The sequence below is a fragment of the Symphalangus syndactylus genome, chromosome 6 (genome assembly GCF_028878055.3).
Source record: "Symphalangus syndactylus isolate Jambi chromosome 6, NHGRI_mSymSyn1-v2.1_pri, whole genome shotgun sequence".
Taxonomy (NCBI): domain Eukaryota; kingdom Metazoa; phylum Chordata; class Mammalia; order Primates; family Hylobatidae; genus Symphalangus; species Symphalangus syndactylus.
The window spans coordinates 107,468,499-107,480,676 of NC_072428.2; the positions used below are offsets into that span (position 1 = coordinate 107,468,499).

General features: G+C 43.8%; 1 protein-coding gene across 2 annotated transcripts in view; it reads right to left on the reverse strand.

The window, feature by feature from the left end:
• The window catches only part of WNT2 (Wnt family member 2), a 47,245-nt gene that overhangs the window by 11,613 nt on the left and 23,454 nt on the right, over positions 1 to 12,178 (reverse strand). For both annotated transcript variants that reach the window (XM_055283786.2, XM_063642164.1), the window contains exon 4: positions 9,830 to 10,094. In XM_055283786.2, the coding sequence (XP_055139761.1) occupies positions 9,830 to 10,094 (265 nt within the window). The remainder of the gene's footprint in view (positions 1 to 9,829; positions 10,095 to 12,178) is intronic.

The following is a 12,178-nucleotide window of genomic DNA, read 5'->3' on the forward strand; positions in this document are numbered from 1 at the left end:
GTGGGCACCTGTAATCCCAGCTACTTGGGAGGCTGAGGCAGGAGAATCGTTTGAACCCAGAAGGCAGAGGTTACAGTGAGCTGAGATTGGGCCATTGTACTCCAGCCTAGGTGACAGAGCAAGACTCCGTCTCAGGGAAAAGAAAAAAAAAAAATTAAGATCAGCCTTCCTTTTGCCTGATGAGGGCACATTTCTCCAGGGACTGGTCACCCAGTCTTCAGGCACCATGGTGGCAGCAGACCAGCTAAACCTTGGCTCTGTTCAAATGATCTTGCTTGGTATATGGAAAACACATACCAAAAACGTGGCGCATTTTTAAATGATAGAAATTAAAAATGACAAGAAAGTTTGTGGTATCAATTTAAGGTTCTGTTATTGCAAACTTAATTAAATTTAGTTAATAATTAATTCATTCACTTACTGAATCAAAGGAACCTAAGAAATTGTTAGATGAAACAGCCATTTCTTAAGGGACCCAGAGAAGTTAATTTGCCCATTAGTCCAATTGGAGAAATAGTAATATGCAGCAATCTGTAGCACCAAAGTCTCCTTATAGATCACACAGGCCTCTTTCCCTAATAATATGAAATTTGCATATCTTTAAAAAAGAGATTTACCAGTACAAAATAGGTGTCATGGGGAAAGCTTAAATGGAGTAAGCAAATTTGTTATTTTAAAGTATTTTAACGTCATCCTTTTGTTTGCAACACATTTAATTGGTAATTCGAAATAAGTAGTTTCTATTTCCAAAATACAAAGATAAAAGGACATTTATTTGGTAAAGTATTTGTCAGTAGTTCAAACTATGTCAAAAAATTAGAAATAAGAAAATAAACTTTTTTTCCTGAAAAAAAGTATCTTTTTTTAAGAAAAAGAATCATTTTTTCAGTATTCACAATTCAATCTGATTACCACTGTCAATTCAAATTAGGGCACATTCTAGTGTATCCTAAAAATATAGTAATTCTACTAAGTTTGTATTTTAAAAATAACACAGATTTATAGATTATGCCTACAACATCAAAGAGCATTGGATGTGAAAACTATTTTTGCTGTGTTAATATGAGAATTAGGAACTACTCAGGGAGGCCACTGATAGTAGTGAGTGAAAAATGCCCCTCCAAGAGTAAAAGAACTGAGTCTCTGCTGCCAGCTGCCAGTTAAAAGTGATAGATATAGTCTGCTGATGCATTTGTTCACTTGAGACTTTTTTTTCTTTTTTCTTTTTTTTTGAGACAGAGTCTCGCTCTGTCGCCCAGGCTGGAGTGCAGTGGCGCAATCTCGGCTCACTGCAAGCTCCGCCTCCCAGGTTCACGCCATTCTCCTGCCTCAGCCTCCCAAGTAGCTGGGACTACAGGCGCCCACCACTACGCCCGGCTAATTTTTTTGTATTTTTAGTAGAGACAGGGTTTCACTGTGTTAGCCAGGATGGTCTCGATCTCCTGACCTCGTGATCCTCCTGCCTCGGCCTCTCAAAGTGCTGGTATTACAGGCGTGAGCCACCGTGCCCGGCCCACTTGAAACTTTTTATCTCCAGGGGAATAGCTAGGCAAGCAACATCTGAAGCTCCATAAATGCCTCATGAATGTGCCTGAATATGAGGAAAAATTCCATTGGACACTTAAGCTTAAATGGGAATTTTCATAGGCTGTGAGTTAAAAGCTAAGCAGTGCTGGGTGGAGACGTGCTTAGTAATCCCCTTCAAAGGAACCACGTTATCTTTAAGCTATGAAGCAGCACTAACACACAGAAGAATGCAGCTAATCTTATGAAACTATTTTATGTTTTTTTATAATTTGCCATTCAATTCACTTCAACACATGTTTGTGTACTAGGAGTTGGGGAACTAGTGAGCAAGGCAGATACAGTTCCTGCCGTCACAGGATCCTCAGTGGACTCCAATGGTACAGGCAGGTCACAAACACATGTTTATACAAATTCCCTATACACACTGTGGCACATGCTGTGCACAAAAGAACATAGCTCTGTTTGGATCTAGCAGTTGGTAGTGAGGATGGAGAAGCAGATAGGTCCTTGACACATTTAAGAGGTCCCAGTGGTACCCGGGATGATGGAGGTGACAAGGAAGGAGTGTAAGGAATGACTCGCAGGTTTATGCTTGACCCCGGAAGTGCGTGGCAGGCAGTACCATTTTCTGAGATGAGGAGGGCTGGGGGAAAACAAGTTTCAGGGAACGGGGCAAATCAGGAGTCTAGTTTTGAGCAGAAGCAGGTTGATATAATTGTATGAAATCTGGGTGAAGCTGTCAAGCAGGGAATTGGATACAGGATGATGGTACAGAAGGCAGACTAGGACAGGGACAGCATTTAAAACCATAGAAACGGAGAGACCAAACCAGGGAGAAGGTACAGAGAGAGAGCAAAGAGGGTTCAGACAGCCTGGAAGATCTTCAAAATTTGGAGAAGGAGAAACTAGCAACTGAAATCAGAAAGGACCAGTTAAGAGTTTGAAAAGAGGGCTCAATGGATGGTAATTAATACTAATTCTACAGCATCATCAATAACTACCCATGAAAATGGTGACTTATAAGCCTCAGTGAAACATTTTTTTCTACAATTCTCTTCTGGTCTAGCTATCTTAGCACCTTTTAGATATCAATTCATGAATTTCTATAAGTCTCAAAGCAGAGGGAGATGAATAACTTATTCTTTACCTTGTCAAAATGACATATGTAAGATAAGACCTTGTAACAGAGCAATGCAACAAGGACTGAAACCTAAACACCACCACTTTCCTGCCCCAGTGTGAGGGTTCTCCAGCACCTAGACCGTGTCCCAGTGCCTGGCTACTGCTTCAAGGACCACGAAGTCGATGGCACCATGAGAGTAAGGACTGAGTCTGTTTTCCTCAACCCCGCATTCCCAGTGATTATAGGAGGGTCTGGCACATAGGAGGATCTCAATGAATGTGCAGTGAAGAAATGAGGGAACTGCACATATTAGTATCTAAGTAAGATCCACCCATTGCTATTGGCTGACATATTTTTAATCATGTTTAATCATTAAAAACATGTTCCCTTGCTTTTAATCAGCTGGTGGGACACAATCCCAGCATTCATGAGCTTCTGCAAAGTAGGCCACACCACTGGGCATGAGAGAACACCAGTCTCTGAAAACCATGATTGGGATTGTGTACCCATGGGTTCTGAGTTCTGTTTGCCAAATATGATTTATGTGCGGGAAAAATGTGATACCTCGGTGCTTACACCATTCACAGCCTGGAGTTGTCAACTGGGCTTTTGGGTTTTTTGCAGGCAACAAATTAAACAATGAGCTCCGTTTGTTTTTTGAACTTGACTGGAGAAGAGGTGGAGGGTGGCTTGTTTCCTGCAGTGTGAGAGGAGACCTCAGGGTGACCTCTGGCCCAGGTCAGGGTTTTTACATCATAACTAGTGAAAGTGGCCTGTGATTAGGTGCAGACGCATTCTCTGGAGGGGAGAGCGGCAGCATTCCTTAGTTACAGATGAACCTATCTCTACCTTAAGGGCTTCTTTGATTTACAGATGCCTGGAGCAGTAACCAGAGTAGATAACTATAGAGCCACCAGGATACTCATCCCAGACAGTCCAGCTTCCAAGATCTAGCCTCCAATTTGGCCTGCAAAATGTCACATGCACAACATCACACGGTTGTACGTACTCTTCAATTCTGAGCTGCATGGGGGGAGTAATTATAGTTGAACCTCAGAGCACTCACTTTCTTCAATTGAAGACTAAAGGAAAATGTCTTTTGCTGTTGTTCTTGCCATAATAATATCTTCCTTAATTGGTTTTTAAGCTTACTATTTCTTTTCTCTTTTTTTTTGAGATAGTTTCACTCTTGTTGCCCAGGCTGGAGTGCAATGGTGCAATCTTGGCTCACCACAACCTCCGCCTCCCAGGTTCAAGCAGTTCTCCTGACTCAGCCTCCCGAGTAGCTGGGATTACAGGCATGCGCCACCACGCCTGGCTAATTTTGTATTTTTAGTAGAGACGGGGTTTGTCCATGTTGGTCAGGTTGGTCTCGAACTCCCAAACTCAGGTGAGCCGCCCTCCTCGGCCTCCCAAAGTGCTGGGATTACAGGCATGAGCCACTGCACCCGGCCAGTTTACTATTTCTTAGGAGCAATCAAAGGCATTGACACTTTTGAAAATCTGAGGGGCTTGTAATTGAAAAGGGCTTCAAGGCAACCTAACCAAAATGTGAGTGAAGCTTTATTCTGATTACTTTTGACCTCCCTTCTTTGTGGGCACCTCACCCCATAAAGTTCCCATGTCCTCATGCTGCCTCTTCATCACACAGGACCTACTCCTAACCACACTCACACACACACACACACACACTGGGACGTAAGTGGCACAGTGAGAAAGGTATGGATTTTTGTTGTTTTGTTTTTATTCTAACTTACAGGCCATGCCATCTTGGGCAAGTTAAGTAACTTTTTGGAACCTCACTTTCCTTCTCTATAAATGAGGTAATTGCCTTGAAGAGTCAGAGAATATGCACATAAGGTGTGTAGCACAGGGCCTGACTCGCAGCAGGAACTCAACAAATGTTCTCGCATCCTTCTCCAGCTAGGTCTGTCCCCATCCAGGAATAACCTGGGGTCTCAACTCTGCAATTTTTCTCATCAAAGTTCACTAGCCTGGTAGCGTTATTTCAGGACTTCTCTAGAGGCTGACTTGGTAACTGCTGTCAGCAAAAGCTTTGATGGCTGAAATAATTTTGTTTATTTGCAGTCAAAGAGGGTTCCTGAGGATGCTGGCCTAGAAGTGAAAGAATGACTCTCTTACACTGGGCAAGCCATGGTGGGAGATGTTTTTTGGGAGAGGTTTATTTAGAGTTATCTAGTTTTCCTTAGCAAGAAATCAGGTACTCAAAAAAAAACAAAAAAACAACAACAAAAAAAACTCATGTCTCCCTGAATTTCTTCTTGCCTAATAATTAGGGAAAATTAGGAATCATAGGCTACCTAAATCACTGATTTTTCAAACTTTGAGGTGTTTAAGTTTGAAAAGCTTGCAGAGGCAGCACCAGTGGACTCAGCCACTTGGGAGGCTGAGGTGGGAGGATCACCTGAGTTCAGGAGTCAGAGCCTGCAGTGAGCCATGATGGTGCCACTGCAGTCTGGGCAACAGAGCAATAAAAAAATTAAAATGATGAAAAACAGAAAAACTTATATAATTTCGGGAACAGCTCCCTAAGATGCTGGTTCAATAGGTTTCTGAAGAGCCATTTCCTTTGGAAAAAAGTAGACCAGACCTGTAGACTGCATCAGTTGCACAAACCTAATTGATAAAACAAGCCAGCTCACATCAGTCAACAAGCTACCTTGGACAGGAAGCAGTTGCTGACCAGCAAGAGTAAAGCCAGTCAGTTCCAAATACTGATTCCCTAATAATGTTCAACCTGCTCACCACCATCGCTTCCCCAGTGCTGGCAAGTAGAAGGCGCCCACTAAGTTGAATATTAAATGTGCATGATTTAAAAACAAAAGCAATGATGGAAAGCAAAGAAAGAGGCAAAACCAAACAAAACAACCGCAACAAAGTAGAGTGAGCAGTATGCGATGTAATGTCAGGAAGGGTTAATGCTGATTTTAAAAGAGAAAATGAAAAACAAGAAATTCTATATTAATTACTTGATTTAAATTTGACTGCAAACTTTTGACTTGTTTTGGAGCCTGGCTATCCCAGGATGATAGCCCATTTTGAACATCTGAGAGTTTCGTTTACCAGAAAACAGGCCTTTCCTAATGCAATAGGATTTTTAGCACGGTGGGGTTGGGGGGCCTTGGTAGTGTCCTTCCTCAATAATGTGTGCATGCTGGTGGCTCTTCAGTGCAGACTGAGAAGATGACACACTGACCCAACACCTTCATTTGGAGAAGAGAGAGGCTCCCACATCCCACTGAGTTAAAGGCAGAAAGCCCCCTTCTTACAGGTCTTAGATTCTCTGTTACACCCCCTGCCTCTACTAACCAGAGGTTAGAGGACACTCCAGGATGACTCTGTTCTCTCCAGGATGACTGACTTGCTAGAGCACATGCTACAGAAGTTTCTAGTAGAAAATGGCCAGGATAAAACCTCAACTTCATTTATTTTTTATTTTTTAGAGATGGGGTCTCTCACTATGTTACCCAGGCTGAGTTTGAACTCCTGGCCTCAAGTGATCCTCCCGCCTCAGTCTCCCAAGGTGCTGAGATTATAGGCGTGAGCCATCGTGCCTGGCCAAGCCTCATCTTTAAAAAGCCGTTGGTCACATAACCAAGAGCAAGACCCTCAGCAGCCATATGGGTGGAAGCGGGTTTTCTCAGATAAAACCTGCATCTCATACATCTCATACATGTGGCTAATTGCATATGACTCCAAATATATACACTAAAAAATTTTTTAACTATCTGGACTTGTGCTTACATAATATCAAATATCCTAAACCATATTTTTACTAAAATAATCATCTGATGGTCAACAGAATTAAAAAGAAATATTGCAAGGTTTGCATCAACCACTTTGGCATTTTCTTAGGCTCAGCCAAAAAGGACATTAACTAAGTACAGTTCAAATAATTTATAAATAATCTAGGAATCTTACTGGAAATCTGATCCAATACATTGGAACTGGCAACTAAAAAAAAAAAAAGATTAGGGTAGATCTTGGTTAATCAACACCAACTGAGAACTAATTTCATATTTTTTAAAGTCAGATAAGCTAAAATTTGTCTAAGACAGAAGATAGATAAGAGAGAAAATAAGTTATATAGCTTCCTTCAGAAAGCCAGTACCTGCAGCTGTGTGCAGCGAGAGGCAGAGTAAAATGGTTGTTGAAAAGACAGCCACAGCCATGTGCGGTGGCTCACGCCTGTAATCCCAGCACTTTGGGAGGCTGAGGCAGGTGGATCACTTGAGGTCAGGAGTTCGAGACCAGCCTGGCCAACATGGTGAAACCCCGTTTCTACTGAAAATACAAAAATTACCCAGTCGTGGTGGCTCATGCCTGTAATCCCAGCTATTCAGGAGGCTGAGGCAGGAGAATCGCTTGAACCTGGGAGGTGGAGGTTGCAGTGAGCCAAGATCGTGCCACTGCACTCCAGCCTTGGTGACAGAGCAAGACTCTCAAAAAAAGAAAAAAGAAAGAAAGATAAGACAGCCAGGGCTGGGTACAGTGGCTCACGCCTGTAATCCCAGCACTTTGAAGGCTGAGGCAGGTGGATTACCTGAGGTCAGGAGTTTGAGACCAGCCTGGCCAACATGGTGAAACCCCATCTCTACTAAAAATACAAAAATTAGCCGGGCGTGGTGACACATGCCTGTAATCCCAGCTACTCAGGAGGCTGAGGCAGGAGAATTGCTTGAGCCCAGGAGGCAGAGGTTGCAGTGAGCCAAAATTGTGCCACTGCACTCCAGCCTGGCCAACAGAGCGAGACTGTCTCAAAAAAAGAAAAGAGAAGAGAAGAGGAGACGAAACGAGACAAGACAAGACAGTCAGGCTCAGGTTTAAGTCCCTGCTCTGCCTCTTACTAACCACAAGTGGGTAGGGAAAATCTTTAACCTCTTAGAGCTTCAGTTTCTGAAAGAGTTGAAAAAGCAGAGTACGCAAGAATAACTTAGTAACTTGAAGAAGCAGCAGGGATTAGATTCAGAATCACCTCTGTGGGGTAAAAAAAATATATGGTCTATATTTCATTGACAAAAAATGTCATACCTGTTATACCTAAGGCAGTACATATTCCTCAGGTACACCAGCCTGCTTCCCTGTGCAAACTGCTTCAATCCAAAGAACCAGAAAAGACATGCTGGGGAAGAGGGTCCTCTTATATTTGAAATAAGGTTTTTGCTCCCCAAGGCCTTTTCACATATGTGTTCTTGGAGGCAGGCAGGGGCAAGTGTCTAATGGGTCAAAGCACAGGCCAAGGGATCAGACATCCACCCTCTCCTACTAGTGAGATCGTGAGCAGATCATTCACTTTTCTATCTGTACAATGGAGAAGGTGATATCTAGGGTTGCTTATCTGACTTAAAAATAAGATGTGAATGTGGTTCTTGGTTGATGTTGATCATCTAGGAGCCACCTCTTATTCAATTTTTTTTGGTTAGTAACAAGTTTCAATGTATTGCTGTCATAGGGCTGCTGTAAGGATCCTACTGTGAGGATAAAATAAGACCATGTGTGCAAGGATCTCAGCCCAGTACCCAGTGCACAGGAGTCAATGCATAGGACTTCAATGATCAAGACAGCAGCACCTCCATGCTCAGTGTGAGGAGGCTGAGGTTAAACAGCTAGTGACTGGTAGAGGGGGGTCAGACCCCTGGGACAATCCTGTATCCAAGCACAGGTTTCATGGTGATTTGGCTATAACTTTGGCCTGACAGGTAGGATGACTTGTTAGAGGTCCCAAAGTGTGTCAGGAATGCAGTGAGGCACAGCATCTGGTCCTCTGTTCAGTTGTCATTAATCCCTGGGCTGCATGTAGCAACCTGGTCAAATGCTGCAGAGAACTAGCTCATCAAACCATGAAGGCAATTCAACCACTCAGGGGCAAAAAAAGGCTTTGGCTTCCTTGTGACATTCCCTGGTAACCTTGCCTCTTGGTCAATCTAATTGACAGCTGGCTGCCATCCATACCATTTTATTGGTGCCTCTGCAATTGTTTTGAAATTTAAAAAAATCAGACACTAAGAGGATTTTTTTTCTGATAATGAATTCCTTTGCATTCTACCAGGTCTTAGAAATTGACTTGGGCTGTGGACTCCCATCACCTCTTATGAATTTAGACTTGTACTCATTCTTATTTTGCACTAGAATCTTTACAAAGAATGAGCTAAACCTGGAGCTCAGGGTTGATCAGGAGGAGTGAGAGGTAGAGCATGAACATGTGTAAACCAGATAGGTGGGACAGCTGCGGTGTTGAGGCTGACAGCTGTTCTTTGAGGGATGGAGAAGGTACCATCTGGAAGGGAATGGTGTGGCTTTAATAAATGAAGGGCCTCTGACACAGCCTTTATTATACACTGCCCACCTATAGCCAAGAGAGTGGGGATAAATTCTTGCTTTTTATCTTTGGCAATTTCTAAGGCATATTGAAAAGGGCAGGGAAGGTGAAGTAGGGCGGATTTCAGAAGAGTCTAAATTTAAAGCCCTGGGACCATTTTCCACAGTCACAGTGGTGGAATTTAATGTATCGTGCTCTCAGCTTCAGGATCACATGAAAGATGCTGGGCTGCTCTCCCTAGTGTGCATAGTCCACTAACTAGGAATCTGCCGAAGCTGAAGAATTTTGCTAATCTGCATATCTTGTCTTTTTGCCCCGTACATTGTGGGGTTTCAATTTCTCCAGAATCTGTGCACTGTCAATCCATTTCTCCAGCTGCTTAGGAGAGCTCTCTGTGCAGTTTCTTTTCTTTTCTTTATTCTTTTTTGGAGATGGAGTTCACTCTGTCACCCAGGCTGGAGTGCAGTGGTGCGATCTCAGCTCACTGCAACCTCTGTCTCCTGGGCTCAAGCGATCCTCCCACCTCAGCCTCCTGAGGAGCTGGACCACAGATGCGCACTCAGCTAATTTTTTGCATTTTTGGTAGAGATAGAGTTTCACCATGTTGCCCAGGCTTTTCTCGAACTCCTGAGCTCAAGCAATCTGACCGTCGCGGCCTCCCAAAGTGCTGGGATTACAGGCGCCACCGCGCCCGGCCCTGTGCAGTTTCAATAAGAATGATAAGGATCATGAGCTTCGAACCTAAAGAGAGCAGGCTGAAAATACAGAACCTCATTTAAATTGTGGAGTATCAACTGTTGAAAGAATTAGGTGCTATGAAGAAAGTCTTTGGAACTTACCTGCCTCTCGGTCCCTGATACAGTAGTCTGGAGAATTCTCGAAGTACACGAGGTCATTTTTTGTTGGCTTCTTAAACCTCTCGTTAGCCACAGTGAAACCTGTGCCATCCTGGTTCATGACCACCTGGATGGCCCCATTGTACTTCCTCCAGAGATAATCGCCCGTTTTCCTGAAGTCGGCCATGGCCAGCCAGCATGTCCTGAGAGTACATGAGCCGCTCACCCCGTGGCACTTGCACTCTTGTTTCAAGAACCGCTTTACAGCCTGCCGAAAAAGACAGGGGCAAGTTCAGTGAGGTGGCTTCGAGCAGGTGACACATGCTACAACTCTCCTTACCTCCCAGCAATCCAGAAATGACTCTCAGGATGCTGGATCCTGGGGCGAGTGACTGGGAGATGTTGAAGCATTGCTTGTCACTTGTTAGCCACATTAGCCACCTGCCTTGACTGCAGCAGGCAGGGACAGTGGGTGGAGAGGGGAGGGATATCACCTAACTGTGTACCCCCCTGGCTATCAGTATAACAGAAACCTCACTATTTAACAGGGCATGTGGCCAGTTAGAAGAGTGAGAGATTGAATTATTTTCTAAATAAATAGAGCTTTATTATATTAAAAATGTATACTATCCGATTAATGCTGTCCAGTTTAAAATAAAATAATATAAAAATGTATGCTATTATGCAAATTAAATTAACAAAATAACTGCTAAGTCCGAATCCTTCAATAAACCAATCATAGTAATTGTACTACAGCAATCCTGTGCTACTGTATTTATTTTGCAGATGGCCAAGAAGCAAGGCTGAGAGAGGTGGCAGCACTCGCCCAAAGTTACCCAGCCAGGAAAAGACAGAGCCAGGCTGTACTGCAAAGTCAGTTAGTGACCCTGAGGCTGACAGTAACTTGGGGAGATTCAACTTAGTTGACAGGGGTGGGTTTGCTCTGATCTTTCTTAGAGAAGAAGCAAAGGAAACTGGGACAAGCTCATCTCGGCTGGCTCCCAATACGGAGACCCCTTTTCTGTGGGTGCGAGGCATGTGGAGAGGAGAGGGGACAGGTGGGCCTGAAACTTCCAGGGAAGCTTCTGTTTTGTTTTCATGAGCCAGCAGAGCTGCACTTTCCCCAAAGCAATTTGGTGAGAGTTATCCTGCCCTGGCCCATTTTCTCCTTTGCTCACCCAAGTGAACAGATTATTAGCACTCATGGTCCTCACAACTTTGATCTACTGCTCTTCCCATGGTATAGGTGAGGAACCAGGGATGGGGAAGGCAGGTGACTTGCCCAAGCTCAGTAATAGGAATTCACTCCCACTCTCCCCAGGTCGGGCCTTGACACTAGGTGTTTTTCCCACTTTACCCCCACCTCCGTTGTGGATGGGGCACCCACTGCATTTGAAATCTATCCTCCTCAGCACGAGCCAGCCCTGGAGGGCAAGGATGGAGAAGTGAGCAGGAAGCATGTGCTTAGCTTGGCTCTCCCAGTTACAGGGACCTGGGCATCTTTAAAGGATGTCTTAGAATGAACTTCCTCTTCGGAATTACACTGCCCCATGCACCCCACCCCCATCTTTATATTATGAGTGTTTGGTAGGAGGCTCACAGGATGGCCTGGATGGCAGACCTCTGCCACAGACACAACCCTGGGAGTGCCATCTGGGCTCCACCACTCTGCCCCATGTGGCTCTCACCTGTCCAGGAGCTGTCCCTCCTAAGATCTTGGAAAGCACCACACAAAACTCACTCCACATCAAGTACTTAGGAATTAAATATGAATGCTCATTCTTCCAAGTTTATTCTTTTTAAATCTAGGTTATTTAATCATAAGTAATATTCCTAGCTATTAAAATGACAGGAAATATTACAGCTCCTCCTCTTCTTTCTTTCTTTCTTTTTTTTTTTGAGACAGAATCTCACCCTGCTGTCCAGGCTGGAGTGCAGTGGTGTGACTGTAGCTCACTGCAGCCTTGAACTCCTGGGCTCAGGTGATCCTCCTGCCTCAGCCTCCTGCATAGCTAGGACTACAGGTGCATGCCACCATGCCCAGCTAATTTTTAAAAATGTTTTGTAGAGATAGGGGGTCTCACTGTGTTGCTGGGGCTGGTCCCTAAGTCTTGAGTTCAAGTAATCTTCCCATCTCAGCCTCTCAAAATGGTGAGGGATGATAGCTGTGAGCCAATGCATCTGGTCTGCCCTCCCTTTCTAGTATTGAATTTCCAGATAGTAAACTTCAAAACTGATATTTTTACATAATTAATTGGAGAATTTGCATATCAATTTAAAAATGGATCTTAAAAATAACATTATAAATCCTTAAAAAAATATGGTGGTAACAGACAGGATCATCTGTGCAAC